At 54.4% G+C, this 11,868-nt stretch overlaps 1 protein-coding gene across 1 annotated transcript; it reads right to left on the minus strand.

The window, feature by feature from the left end:
- Positions 1–213: 213 nt before the first annotated feature.
- EMH_0008350 (uncharacterized protein) lies at positions 214–8,002 on the minus strand (the record flags this gene model as incomplete). Its single annotated transcript, XM_013494295.1, has 11 exons — positions 214–383; positions 498–592; positions 730–887; positions 1,161–1,261; positions 1,384–1,744; positions 1,847–2,683; positions 2,839–2,907; positions 3,014–3,113; positions 3,426–3,526; positions 3,636–3,929; positions 4,097–8,002. The coding sequence occupies 11 exons, from the start codon at positions 8,000–8,002 to the stop codon at positions 214–216; spliced, it is 6,192 nt and encodes a 2,063-aa protein (XP_013349749.1).
- Between the last annotated feature and the right edge of the window lie 3,866 nt (positions 8,003–11,868).

Consider the following 11,868-nt stretch of genomic DNA (forward strand, 5'->3'; position numbering starts at 1 on the left):
GAAGAAAAAGGATAATTTACGCCCGGCGGCTCAGTGTCGAGTTTTCACTTAACGAAATAATTTTGATTTCCTGTTGAAGAGCTGTTCAACAGCGTAGTCAGACTGCGCCAGACTAGCAGTGCGCTGGTTGTGACTGGCCTAGCACCCCAGCAACTACGGAAGTCAAACATGGTCGGTCATTCGAATGCACGTGTATGTGGATGGCGCTCGATACTAGGACAGGAGGGGTGCAATACCCGCGTCCTCCAGAAGGGCTGTCCACCGTTCTAGCTCTTTAGCCTCTGTAGATCCCCACAAAGCGAAGGCTGTGAAACCATCGCCCTCCGGATGTGCGGTTGCAGCATGATCAAGCCGCCAGTCTTCTACAGCGCTGGTATAGCCACCTGCACGCAAGACATATAACCGAGCACCACAGGGCGCCATATGGAATGCCATGGTTGACTTGACCTTGCCGAGTACAACAACAGCATCCATACAAGAGCGCCTTATCCACCCACATTCATCGCATGCGGAGTACAGACACTCCACGAGTCCCTGGTCAGAGAAGGCCTTTATGCACCCTTCGGACGAAAGCGTTTGCTTCTCTGAATCCCTGCAATGCGCATACCGAGACAGTGTCCAGGCTTCACAATACTATCCAGCTTCAAAGGAAAGAATAAACTCGTCATTTGCTGAGTAAGAGGCAAGGCTGTGCAGCAACTAAAACGACTGACAAACAGGTTGTCTTACCACAAGGCCTCAAGACGAGTCAAAAGAGCGCTTCGCAGGCCATTACATGCTTGTTGCCCGTCAGCGCACATATCGTCAAGCGCCGAAAGACACTTTACCTCTACAGCCTCTACCGCAAGCAACATAGAGCCGCGTGCAAGCGCTTCGCTTAGGTCAATCTGCGTTTGCAACACACGCGACAAAGAAGGCAGAGCCAAACTGATCGGTTAGGCAGGGACGGGCTCCAGATTGTCGCAGCTCACAACAGCGCTGACGGATGCGGCACGGGTTCCTGAATCGTCACGAGCCGTCGATTGCGCGGGCCCCGCAGAGATTACTTAACGAAGCTCTTGTTAACTCCCTTCCCCTTAAACTGCAGCCATATCTCTAAAAGCAAGGAAATGACGACTAGGCCAAAGGGAAATGTTGTGGTTCTGATGCAGCAGCCTTACTGTAAGGGACAACTGAAGCACTGGCAACTCGTCCTTGTTGGGTGCTAGAAATGTCTTAAAAATTAAATGAGGCAGTGACGCTTCCTCTCCTCGGTCATCAACTGACAGGTCGCAACGCAATGGCAGGAAACAACATACCCCAGTCTACCCCACGCGAATGCAGGATAAAGTTATCCCCGCTGCTTCTGCGGCAACTTCGACCATATGACCGAAGCAAGCGTACAGTCGACAGAAGTGACGCTCGTGAAGGCATGAAGGAGCAGGAGCAACTGGTCATGAAGCAGCGCGACCCTCCCAGCAGCTGCATGTGCATGTAGCAACAGGGCCCTGACAGTGGACAAATCCGGGAAGGGAGGAGCCCCAACAGCGCGCTGGCGCAATTCGGAGGCTTCTGCTGCGCTGCTACTGCTTCCAGTCTCAGTGGAAGACCGGCTAGTCATATCGTCACTGCCACTAAGCCCTCTCATGCCAAAGTTGGACAGATGAGATACAGGAGCGGCTCCTGCGGCGGGAGTGACGCAAAACGACTCCTGTACTGTTGGGGCTCCCGTACGCACGTCGTTTCCGCCACATCTTGGTCCTTGCTGAGGGAAGACAGAGAACGCCAACACAGCTCAACATCAGCCAGAAAAAACGGACACTCGGCTGTCTACACATAAGTAAGCGGGTCAAAAAGGGAAGCTCACCTGTAGCAATATCTGTTGCAGTGACCGCTGTACAGCTCCCAACAGATAATAACGTAACAGCTCTACGGTGAACATCCATCGTCTATGAGGTGGTAGGGCTTCGGAATTCGTTGTACCACCAGCGGTCCCCGAAGCAACAGTTGCTCCGACAGAGCGTAACACAGGGAAGCGAGACTGCAGCTTGCAACTCGTTATGGGCAAGAATCGAGGTTCTCCAGCTACAGCTGATGGCGGCTGCTGCTGATTCCATTGGGGCCCAACACCAACTGCACATGCTGCTGCAGCGTCTGCTGCAGCAGGAGCCGCAGCATCTGCTGAAGGTGCTGTATCCGCCCCATATGCTCTTCCTCGGCGAGAAGCCAGCAGTGGGGTGCATACAGTGGAGTCCGTAGGAAGGCCTCCTGGGGGAAGACACGGCCTCACGATCTGTACGCGCTGTCGAACCGGGGTAGCCGGTTCAGTTACAGTTGTTGCTCCAGCAGCAGCTGCTGCAGTTGTTGTTATGGCGACGCGCACAGGAGCCGGTTGCGTGTGGCGCTGCAGCTGCATTTGCTGCGTCTCTTCTTTACTCCACGAAATCGTGATTCTCGTTGATGCTGCGGGGTAGTCACCTGCTCCATAAAGGCGATTAAAAAGTTTGCTAGTGCTTGCACGCGGTAGCATTGCATCCTTAGCATAAGTATCCGCAGGTATTTGGAGAGCAACAGCAGCAGGAAGGGATCGCGGCCAAGCCAACTCGGCAACTAGCCCTGTTGTGCTGACTCGCTGTATGCGGACGCCACTAAGCCGTTCAAATGCCTTCACAATGCTCTCCTTGTGGCGAATATCCGCCAGCAGCTGCAACGTAGGTCGCAGAAAATGAATAGATGGCAACAAAACAAAGTTGGAGCATTCCCAAGGCAGCTGCAGTACCGGACACCAGAGCCGTCACTAGTTGACGCTGGAATCGGGCTGAACGAGAACGATGTCTCCGGTTAGGAATCCTAGCTCACCCGCAGGTCGTCACTGGTGTTGTCGAACCCTCTTATTTCAGCTTTCATGGCCGCTATTTCTTCCGCCAGCTGCGCAACGAACGGGGAAGAAGGAGGGTTTTCTGTTGCAGCAGCAACGCCAACGGCAAACGTCCTACACAGTGAATACAGTGGAGCCCCACAATCAATACCTTACCTGTGTCTCCTGTTCCAGCATACGGCCCAAAGAGGCCGCTGCAGTATCGACGTTGCTGGCGGCAGACTGCAGAGCAACGTGCCGCTCCTCCGCCAGAGCGCTGCGAACAAAGAAAGGCGCGCAGTGAAAATGAAAACATTCACGGCCTCAATTGGGATGTGTCGCCAAGCGGTCATTATGAAAGACCTGTGCTGACCTTCCCGGTTTGAAAAGCCGGGAAGATAACCACAGCAGCAGATATGCAAGAGCACAGGGTAGCCACAGGTAAGGGCTCAACGCCGCCATATCGGAAGCACTTCGAAAGTTGTGCAGTTTCGTTGGACAATGCCGGCGAGCAGAAGCAAGGCAGCAGAAGTGGGCGTTGCAGCAGCATCATTGTAACGAGGCAAAACAAAATACACAGACGACTTACACGAATCCCGACTCCCACGATTCCCTACTAAGACGAAGACGCTTTGCCTCCGCAGCTCTCTCAGCCCCGCTGGCTGCAGCTTCTAGAGCCTCCTCCAGTTGCTGCAGCCACAGTTAAGGAGCAAGCATGCAGTACGGAGTTCCCTTTCCTTGCTTGCTAGAGGTGGAAATCTTTTGCTGCTCCTCAGCAGGGACAGCAACGACTGCATACCTGTAAGTCCCGAGTCATCTGTTGAGCCAAAGGTTCAATCTGGTGGCGCAGTTGCTGTTGAAGCGACTCCTCTGTCCTCGCACAGAGCTCCCTCCACTCGCTCCGTGTCTTGGCTGGATGCATTAGTAGCTGTTCTGCTGCTGCCGAGGCGACTCCAAAGCCGCGCTTCATCAGCCGGTGCTTTAAAACCTGCTGCACATCCGAAAGCTCATCGTTTCCCTCGTGCATGCCGCCATTGTCAATGTCTTCGCGCTGCATTTCTACCTCGTGATGATCTTTTTCGCACAGCTGCAGCTGCACAAAACACCAAAGCGCATGCCTTGCGTAATCATCTTCAACAATTAGCAGTGCCCGGGGCAGCGGGTAAACTGTACACAAGAAAACCGAAGGAGGACCAGGTGGTTGCTGTCAGTTCCCGCAATAAACCTCCTACATTTATAGGAGTGCTGTAGCCCTCTCACTTCTCGCAGACGTTCCTCCCTGTAGTCAACCCACGATATACGCGGAATAGCAGGCTCTGTCTCTCCAGATAATTCAGCAGCACCTGTTTCCCTTGCCCCTGGTGCAGACTGCACCGCTAATATTGCTGCTTGTGGCTCCCTCGCTGCAAGCGGCGAGCCACCTTCCCCTTCAGCAATGACAGTGGGGGCCTTTGGTAGGCCCTGCAGCAGCCTATTCGCCAGCGCGTCTAACGCCCTCCATTGTGTGCGCCACGGAGGGTTCCTGCTGCTACTGTTGTCCTCTTTGGCGCCAGTCGTCGTCACGCTGCCCAAGAGCACGCTGCTGCTGCTGCTGTGGCTGTCTGAGCCTCCTAAGTCTGCACTCCGAGAATCTGAGTTCCTGCATGGATGTTTGGAGGGCGATTCCTGAGAATCTGGCGCTTCATTTGGTGCGCTGCTGCTGCAGCTGCCGGTAGTGGCAGCAATTGCCGCAGTCGATGCAGCAGCCCCAGGCAGTGCAGCATCGCCCTCCGCCTCTGCTGCATTATGCGATTCGCCAGGTGTTTGCACGCTTTCAGCCTCTTGCTGCTCCTGCTGGCGGCTATTGGGGCTGGCGGTGGACTTATCGAGTAGCTGCTGCCGCTCTTCGGCATCGACCTGCTGCTGCTCCTGTTGCTCCACCTGCTCCTGCTGCTCCAACTGCTGCTGCTGCTCCAACTGCTGCTGCTGCTCCAACTGCTGCTGCTGCTCCAACTGCTGCTGCTGCTCCAACTGCTGCTGCTGCTCCAACTGCTCCCGTTGCCCCAATTTCTCCCGGTGCTCCAACTGCTCCTGCTGCTGTGGCTCCGCCTGCGAATTTTCTTCCGTTGCTTGGGCGCCTTCCCTGCACAGGCTTGGTTCACGCGAGTCGCGGAAAGGTAAATCTTCCTCCTGTAGTTCCAGCTGGGCCTGCAGCTCTCCTTGCTGTTCCCGCTGTCGGTCATGTTGAACTGCTGCCTCCGCCTCAAGCTGATGCCTGACACTAAGAAGGAACGACATAGCAGATGTGCTCACAATCCGCGACCCCCCTCTACCCGACGGGACTGCCAGCCTGGGGGATAGCGGCGCGTCTCCACTTAGAGGGTCAGGGCCGGCGAATGGTGTTACTGGAGTTGAGGATGTCTCAGAAGCGTCAGGCGACTCAAGCTCCCCTTCATCGTGCACATTTTGTTGCTGCTGGTGCTGCGGTTGAACCAACTGTGGGCCACAATGTGCACTTTGACTAAGTGGGTTCGGATGGCCCCCGTCAGCATCCGTTTGGACTGCTGCGATTCCAGAAATGGCAGTAACGGCAGCTTCTGAGCCGTGCGCGTCCACGTTCGCCGTGTGGCTCGACGTTTCTTGGTGCACTACCTGGCCGGGCTCTGGCGTAACTCTGGTATACTCATCCGAGATGGGCACTGAACCTTGCCCGTGCTGCTGCTGTTGCTGCAGCGGCAGATGTCCCGCCGCTGCTGATTGTTCCCGACAAGCGCTTAGTTCCTCATTGACCGTCTGCTGAGGAGTCTTCTGACCTGCTGTTGCTGTCGAGGCGTCCACTACAGCACCGTCAGCAGCAGCTGGGAAGTCAGCAGTAGCAGCAACTGGAGAGGCACCGGCAAATGAATTACGGGCCCTTGCTGCTGCTGCTGCTGCGGCTGCTGCGCGTGCCTCAGGCCCAGAAGGCGGCCTGGCAGGGGCCTTCCGTAGAGGCGTCGGGTCTGAACACAAGGGCTCGCTAAGGGACGGAGCCACGAGGCAAGATGTCGACTGAAGCAACAATTCCGTTTCTCCTTCACTGCTCATCACCAACACACGAGTGGAAGAGCTGCAGTAGCTGACGTCTCCACCACTGGTCTTGACAGAATCAGTAGCACCATCGCCCCTTTCAGCTGTTGATGGCGCTCTTGGCGGATCAGCCTCACATGTTGCATTTCCCGCAGAGACTTGGGCTGTTGTCACTGACGGGGCATGCAAGACATGTGCAGCAGCATCTTCATTTGCTTCCGTTTCTAGGTCACCATCGGTTTCTGCTGCGGCGGCAGTGACAACCTCCGCCGCTGTTTCTGCTGCCGCATGTCCGGACCCATGCACTGGCAAGGGTACTTCTTCAGACTGTGCGTCAAGCACCCCGGCTGGTTCCGTTATTGGGGCTGAAGTCGGGTCAGATGTAGATTCCGCTAACGTAACGGCCTCCGTCATCAGCGGCGCTCGCGGCACCAGCTTTCCCGTTTGTATTGCCTCTGCTGTTGTTATTGCAACTGCGGCACCCTCCCCCTCTGACGCAGCTTCAGCCTCTAGATGTACGTTCCCAGTTGCCATATAACTTTGGGCGCTCTTTTGCCGCTGCTGATGTAGCTGTTGAGCCTCACCACCACCCCCATCAGGCTGTGACTGCTGCAGCAGCAGCGTTTCTTGCTGCAGTTGCTCGGAAGAGTCATTTGCCGAGCCCCTCCTGCGGTCTTCGGAGGCGCCGCTTGAATGTTCAGTGGAGGCGACAGACTTGGCCTGCTGCTCTTCTTGCTGTTCGAGGATAGGGACAGAATCTGAGCTCATTGCCGATGGAGGCTCGCCGCAGTCAGGCACACGCGCAGCCGCGCTTGTTTCGGCAGGCTTGAGCGCGGTTGCAGTAGAGCTGCAAGGGGTGGCTTCCCCACCCGCAGCCGCCCGTTGGTTGATCCACGGAGATGCTTCCCCCTCTACATCAGCAGCAAGACCATGGGTCTTAGCGACGGGCGTGAAGACAACACGACGAGCAGAAAGACTGTTCGCACTCCCTGAGGCCGAGGCAGCTCTCAAGATGCTCCTAACCGAACTGCCTCCTTTAATAGAACGCTCAAAAGTTGGGGTTGCTGCTGCAGCCGCAGCGGCTGTACTCACGGGCGTTGCCGCTGCTCTGGATGAAGCTGCTATTGCGCCTGTATGTTGGGGCCTCGGAGGTGTGCGGCCATCCGAGCGGTCCTGGCGCTGTTGCTGCCAGGAAGCTACGTGGAACCGCAGGGGGGTAGAGGGAGCAGAGGCAGAAACCGCAGCTGTTGTTTGTTGAGGGCGAATAGGGCTGCTGCTTTTCCTTGAGCGCTGCAGTTGTGGCTGCAGCTGTTGCAGGTGCTCACGTAGATTCTTGGCACTAAGAGGGGATGCGTTTCGCTTCGTGTTGCGCCGAGTCTCCTCTCTCAGTCTCAAATCCGAGATAGAGGATTCCAGAGAGCTACTTGTGCTGCACCATGACCTAACGTGTCTCTGCCACGCTGCATCAATGCGCTGTTCAGACATAGCGGCCGTCGCTTCATGCTGCTCTGGCCTCGGAGAGCTCCTGACAGGTGCCGCTTCGCGCGAGCCAGGAGAAGCCATCTCTTCCAGCAAAGGACTGGAACAACGCGATGACGCGAAACGCTCCACACTCGAAGCGGCAACTGAGGACCTCCCATTTTTCAGGGTAGTTTCTGACTCTTGTTGCTGCTGCTCCATTTGGTGCTGCACGGGATCTATGTTCTCGCTGGTGTCTGGGAAGGACTCTTTCGACGGACTGTTACGTTTGCTGTCCGACTCATCCGGAAGGCCCTTGTTGGTGATACGCAATGGCGATATTGAGGTTCCACTGTCGGCAGAAGATCCGTGCATGTGAGTCATAGACGCGGGGGTTGGCAGTGGCACGAGGGACGGGTAAAGGTCCACTGCCGGGCCTTCCTCTGCTTGTCTACTGATACAGGTGGTCCCCGCAAATGCCGACAAAGGAGAAAAACGACCTGGGGTCGGAGAGACTGTGTTGTTGTCCCTCTCTACGACGAGTAGGTCATGGACAGATGTAGCGGCATCGCCTCTCGGCCGCCCTCCTGCGCAAAGAATGGCGGGTGTAACTGCTGGCTGAGTTGCAGATAGCGGTTCCTCAGCAAATGGGGAATCCACCATCTTGATTGGAAGGAGAGGCCCCTGTAACAATAGGGGCCCCTCTCAGGCGCCTGAGACACAGCCGCCACCCAGCGAGAAGTGCCGAGCACTACAAAGCGCCCGGGATATCCAGCAAAGTAACGATTGCTCACTTCAGCAAAGTAATTAAGCCAAAATGCAAGAGGACTTTGCAAGAATTAGAGACAGACCCTGTTGGGAGTGAGGCACCGGCACCGCTGGGGCTCCCTGGTTGTAACGCCCCCGGGCTTCAGCAGGGGACCCGTTGGTTCCCAGGAAGAATTACGAAGAAAACATGTATTTTTGAAGAGGAGAATTAGGTACTCATTCTCTGGTACTGAGTTAATCCGTTCTATACTCAAGGAATAACTACCCACCGTAATTTCCCTGCGGTTCGACAGCGGGCCTCTCGGTTTGGCTGTGGAATCGGGGAGTAATACATATGGCTCTGATGGAAAGAATTCGGTTACTAATTCTCTGATAGTAAGATAACCCACTGTGTACGCAAGGACCAATTGCCTACGGGCCGACCGCCGTTCGGATCGTAGTGCTATACCTCGCCCGACGAACGGGAACAGAGTCCTGACACACTAGGCATAGAGATACAAATCAACAATAAACGTAGGCAGCTTTCTGCTTTCATCATTGGTATTTTTCTTATGTGTCTGAAAGTCGAAATGATGTGGCCATTGATGACCTTTGGAGGGTTCGGCGCAGCGCGGGACCTGATTTTTCGCCAGAGGTCGCCAGCGTGCCCTTTTGCTCTGGTTGCTGGCGCCGGAACCGGCTATGCAGAGATATACTTTCATCCTCTGTGAAGGAGTGCCCGTTGATCTAATCGACTAACAACTCGATACCTCGTAACTTATTGTTACTTGCTCATACTGACAGTTTATCTCTACTGAAACTTGTACGGCAACCGTAATGTAGTGCGCCGCATTGCAGCATTCCTCTCTCCAGCAAGCGCTTGCCAGAGTCGAACGCGTGGAGGGGCGGGCAGCTCCCCGGTAACAGCGGTAGCTGCGCAGTACGGCCGTCGGCGGAACGATTGTAACATTGGCTGCTGGCAGCTTGTGTAGCATGATCCGCCTGTAGTTAGCACAGGAGCCTTGAATTGGCCTTGGTAGGTTGCGTGTACGCAAATACAGATGTCCTATACGTGCGTTCAGAGGTAAAGCATGCAGTAATGGAAGCTTCGCTGAAGTTTCCTTGTCTGCACACGTGAGGCTGCCTTGCATTGCCAGCCGCAAGGAGGTACGCTGCATCCCCATTTCAGGCTGCCTCCTCCCTGCAGCACCCAGGCCCTCAGAAAAACGCCCAGGGTTTCTGGAGACAGGAAGAGCGGGTCAACTGCTTTGGGGAAACTATTGCCTGAAGCCTTTACCGACATTGCAGCTCGTTTCTGCCCTTGATTGAGGCCAGAGGGCAAGCGTTATAGTTAGCAGATGAACATTCCTTTGGCCTCAATAGGTTGCCTTTAAGCAAATACAAATGCTCAATAAGTGTATATAGAGGAAAAGAATGCAATAAAGGAAGCCTCATTGAAGGATCCTTGTGCTCACATGCGGGGCTGGCATGCATCGCCACCTGCAGCTCCGCAATCTCAGGCCCTTAGCTGAACACACAGGATGAGTGCAAACAGGGAAGCGATGTCAGCTGCTTTTCGAAAAATACTTAACGCGAGTCTTTGCTTTCATCGCAGCTTGCTTTAGTCGTGGTACTACAGCAATGAACATGAAGACCGGTCGAGCGAGAGTTCTAAGGTACGGATAGGTGCGCCTCAGGGTTACCCGGTTGGGCAAGTCGAGAAATCCGGTTATGACGTCAACGGTTGTGACGTCGACGCCAGGCCCTGAGGAAGGCCGGGAAACCGTGAGTTGCTCTGCTGGTTCCCAGCAAGCTCGGTTTTCCAACTCACGAGTTACTACGCATCATTTGCCTCGTCACATTGGTCGAGTATGTAGTTAACCTAATCTATAAATATTAACTATTCGTTGGAATTCCCCGTTCATCGCGAATCATCAATCAATGCACCGCCGTTTCTTGAGTAATCATCTGGAGATCGCTGGAACGGTCGAAGATGAGCTACGACACGTGAAAAGCATAGTGACAGTCATCAGTAGGGGGAAGGGACTAACGGCGTGCAACCTTACTGTAGTGAACAGCTGGCATTCGCTGGTACTACGTATGAATACTAAGCTATTCTGACTAGATGCACACTCTGCATCTAACTACCTAAACACGTGATTCTCTCTGAATCCACTGTTAAGCACCATAAATAACCAAAACACATTGGAGTTCACATTATCTGTCCCCAAAGGGAAGTCCAGAATAATAGAACTGTCTCTGACCCTCGCTGAGGCTCAGTGCCAGAGTCAGAGCATCAGCCTCACACCCAGCCCCAAGCCGGTGAGCACCCTGATCCTATTATGCATCTTTTCTACTTAAAAGTGTCCTAATTCCTGAGACATTCTATAGTGTTTATTCCTTTTCATGATACTAGGCCTCTCGAGGCCACACAAGGGATCCATTGTAGTGCCTATACGCTACACTTACTGATACGGTCCGCACAGTCAAACGCGCGCAAAAATGAGACTCGAACTTGGTGTAAGAGTTCTGGGGTGGTAGGGTCTTGCTGATGACCAAAAATTTATCCCTCACGGCGAACGGGATGCAGTCTTCTTGTGCGTCCGCATAAGACATTTAGTTCCGTTTAGCTTTGACGACGACAAGGCCTCAGGAAGCCGACCGGTTCGCCTTCCTGTTCAAGGCCTGGCCCAACTGCGTATCGCGAAGCGTCTGTGCATAATAGGTACAGCTTTGTGTGGTCAGGCGCCTGCAAGACTGTGAAGTCGAGGAGGCGCTATTTGAGGGCCTTGACTGTCTCTGTGTATTCTTCATTCCAGAGAGGAGGAACCGTGGGACGGGTGGGGAAAGCTTGTCTTCGAGTATTCATCAATGGAAGGCTCCCTGCGGCCACCGTTTCAGAACGTATGACTGGCCTCACAGGTCAATGTGGCTTTTGTTTTCGTCAGTCCATCACTGTACCCTACATTGGAAAAGAAAATTCGTGAAGGGGATAAATTCATGAGGCGCGCATGCTGCATAAAATGCGTCTGTGAGCTGTGCTTCGCCGCACATCAAGGTGAGGTCATTCACAGATCTCCCAATAATGATAGGCCGACCGTCGGCAAGGGTGAACTTGAAAAGAGCCACAAGACGCACCTCAAGTAATTGAAAACTCTGCGAGCAGTCCAAGTTGATAAAGCAGCATGCGGTGCCTGATTCGAGCAAGGCTGAAAGTGATTGCGCTAAAATCTGGGCAGATACGGAACACGAGGCTCCGATAGAACCCAGAGCACCCAATTCAACTGGAGAGGGAGAGAGAGCAAACGAACTGAGCCACCATTTCGGGAAAAGCGTGTCCGTGACGCGCTGTATGGAGCGAGTCCTCTGTGAAGCCGGTAATGGAAGACGCTTTCCCGCTACTGCTGGTAACTCGTTCAAAGCGTTGGCGTTGTTTCCTGCAGCTCAAGCGCCTTGAGGGCATCCCGCTTCCGATCCACTTGCTCCTGTGGAGGTAAGGTGACCCCAACACCCGCGTCCAGAACCTCGAGGCTTGGAGGTGATAGTGGACAAAGGGGATTTTGCCGAGAGGTGGAGACTGGTATGGAGTAGGGGCCCTTGGCAGATGTAGTCATCAACCCACACTGTTAGTGTAAACACCTAGAACGCTTGACTCGGTCAGCGTTTAGGCGTTGACGTTTGGGTTTTCATTGGCACTCGCCCACGAAGAAGAGTGTGAGAAACTCCCCTTCAGAAACGCCAGTCTAAGGGGAGTTCGGGGCCTTAGGGATCATGTGGCCCTC

Source organism: Eimeria mitis, genomic scaffold (genome assembly GCF_000499745.2).
Source record: "Eimeria mitis Houghton genomic scaffold, Emh_scaff11, whole genome shotgun sequence".
Taxonomy (NCBI): domain Eukaryota; phylum Apicomplexa; class Conoidasida; order Eucoccidiorida; family Eimeriidae; genus Eimeria; species Eimeria mitis.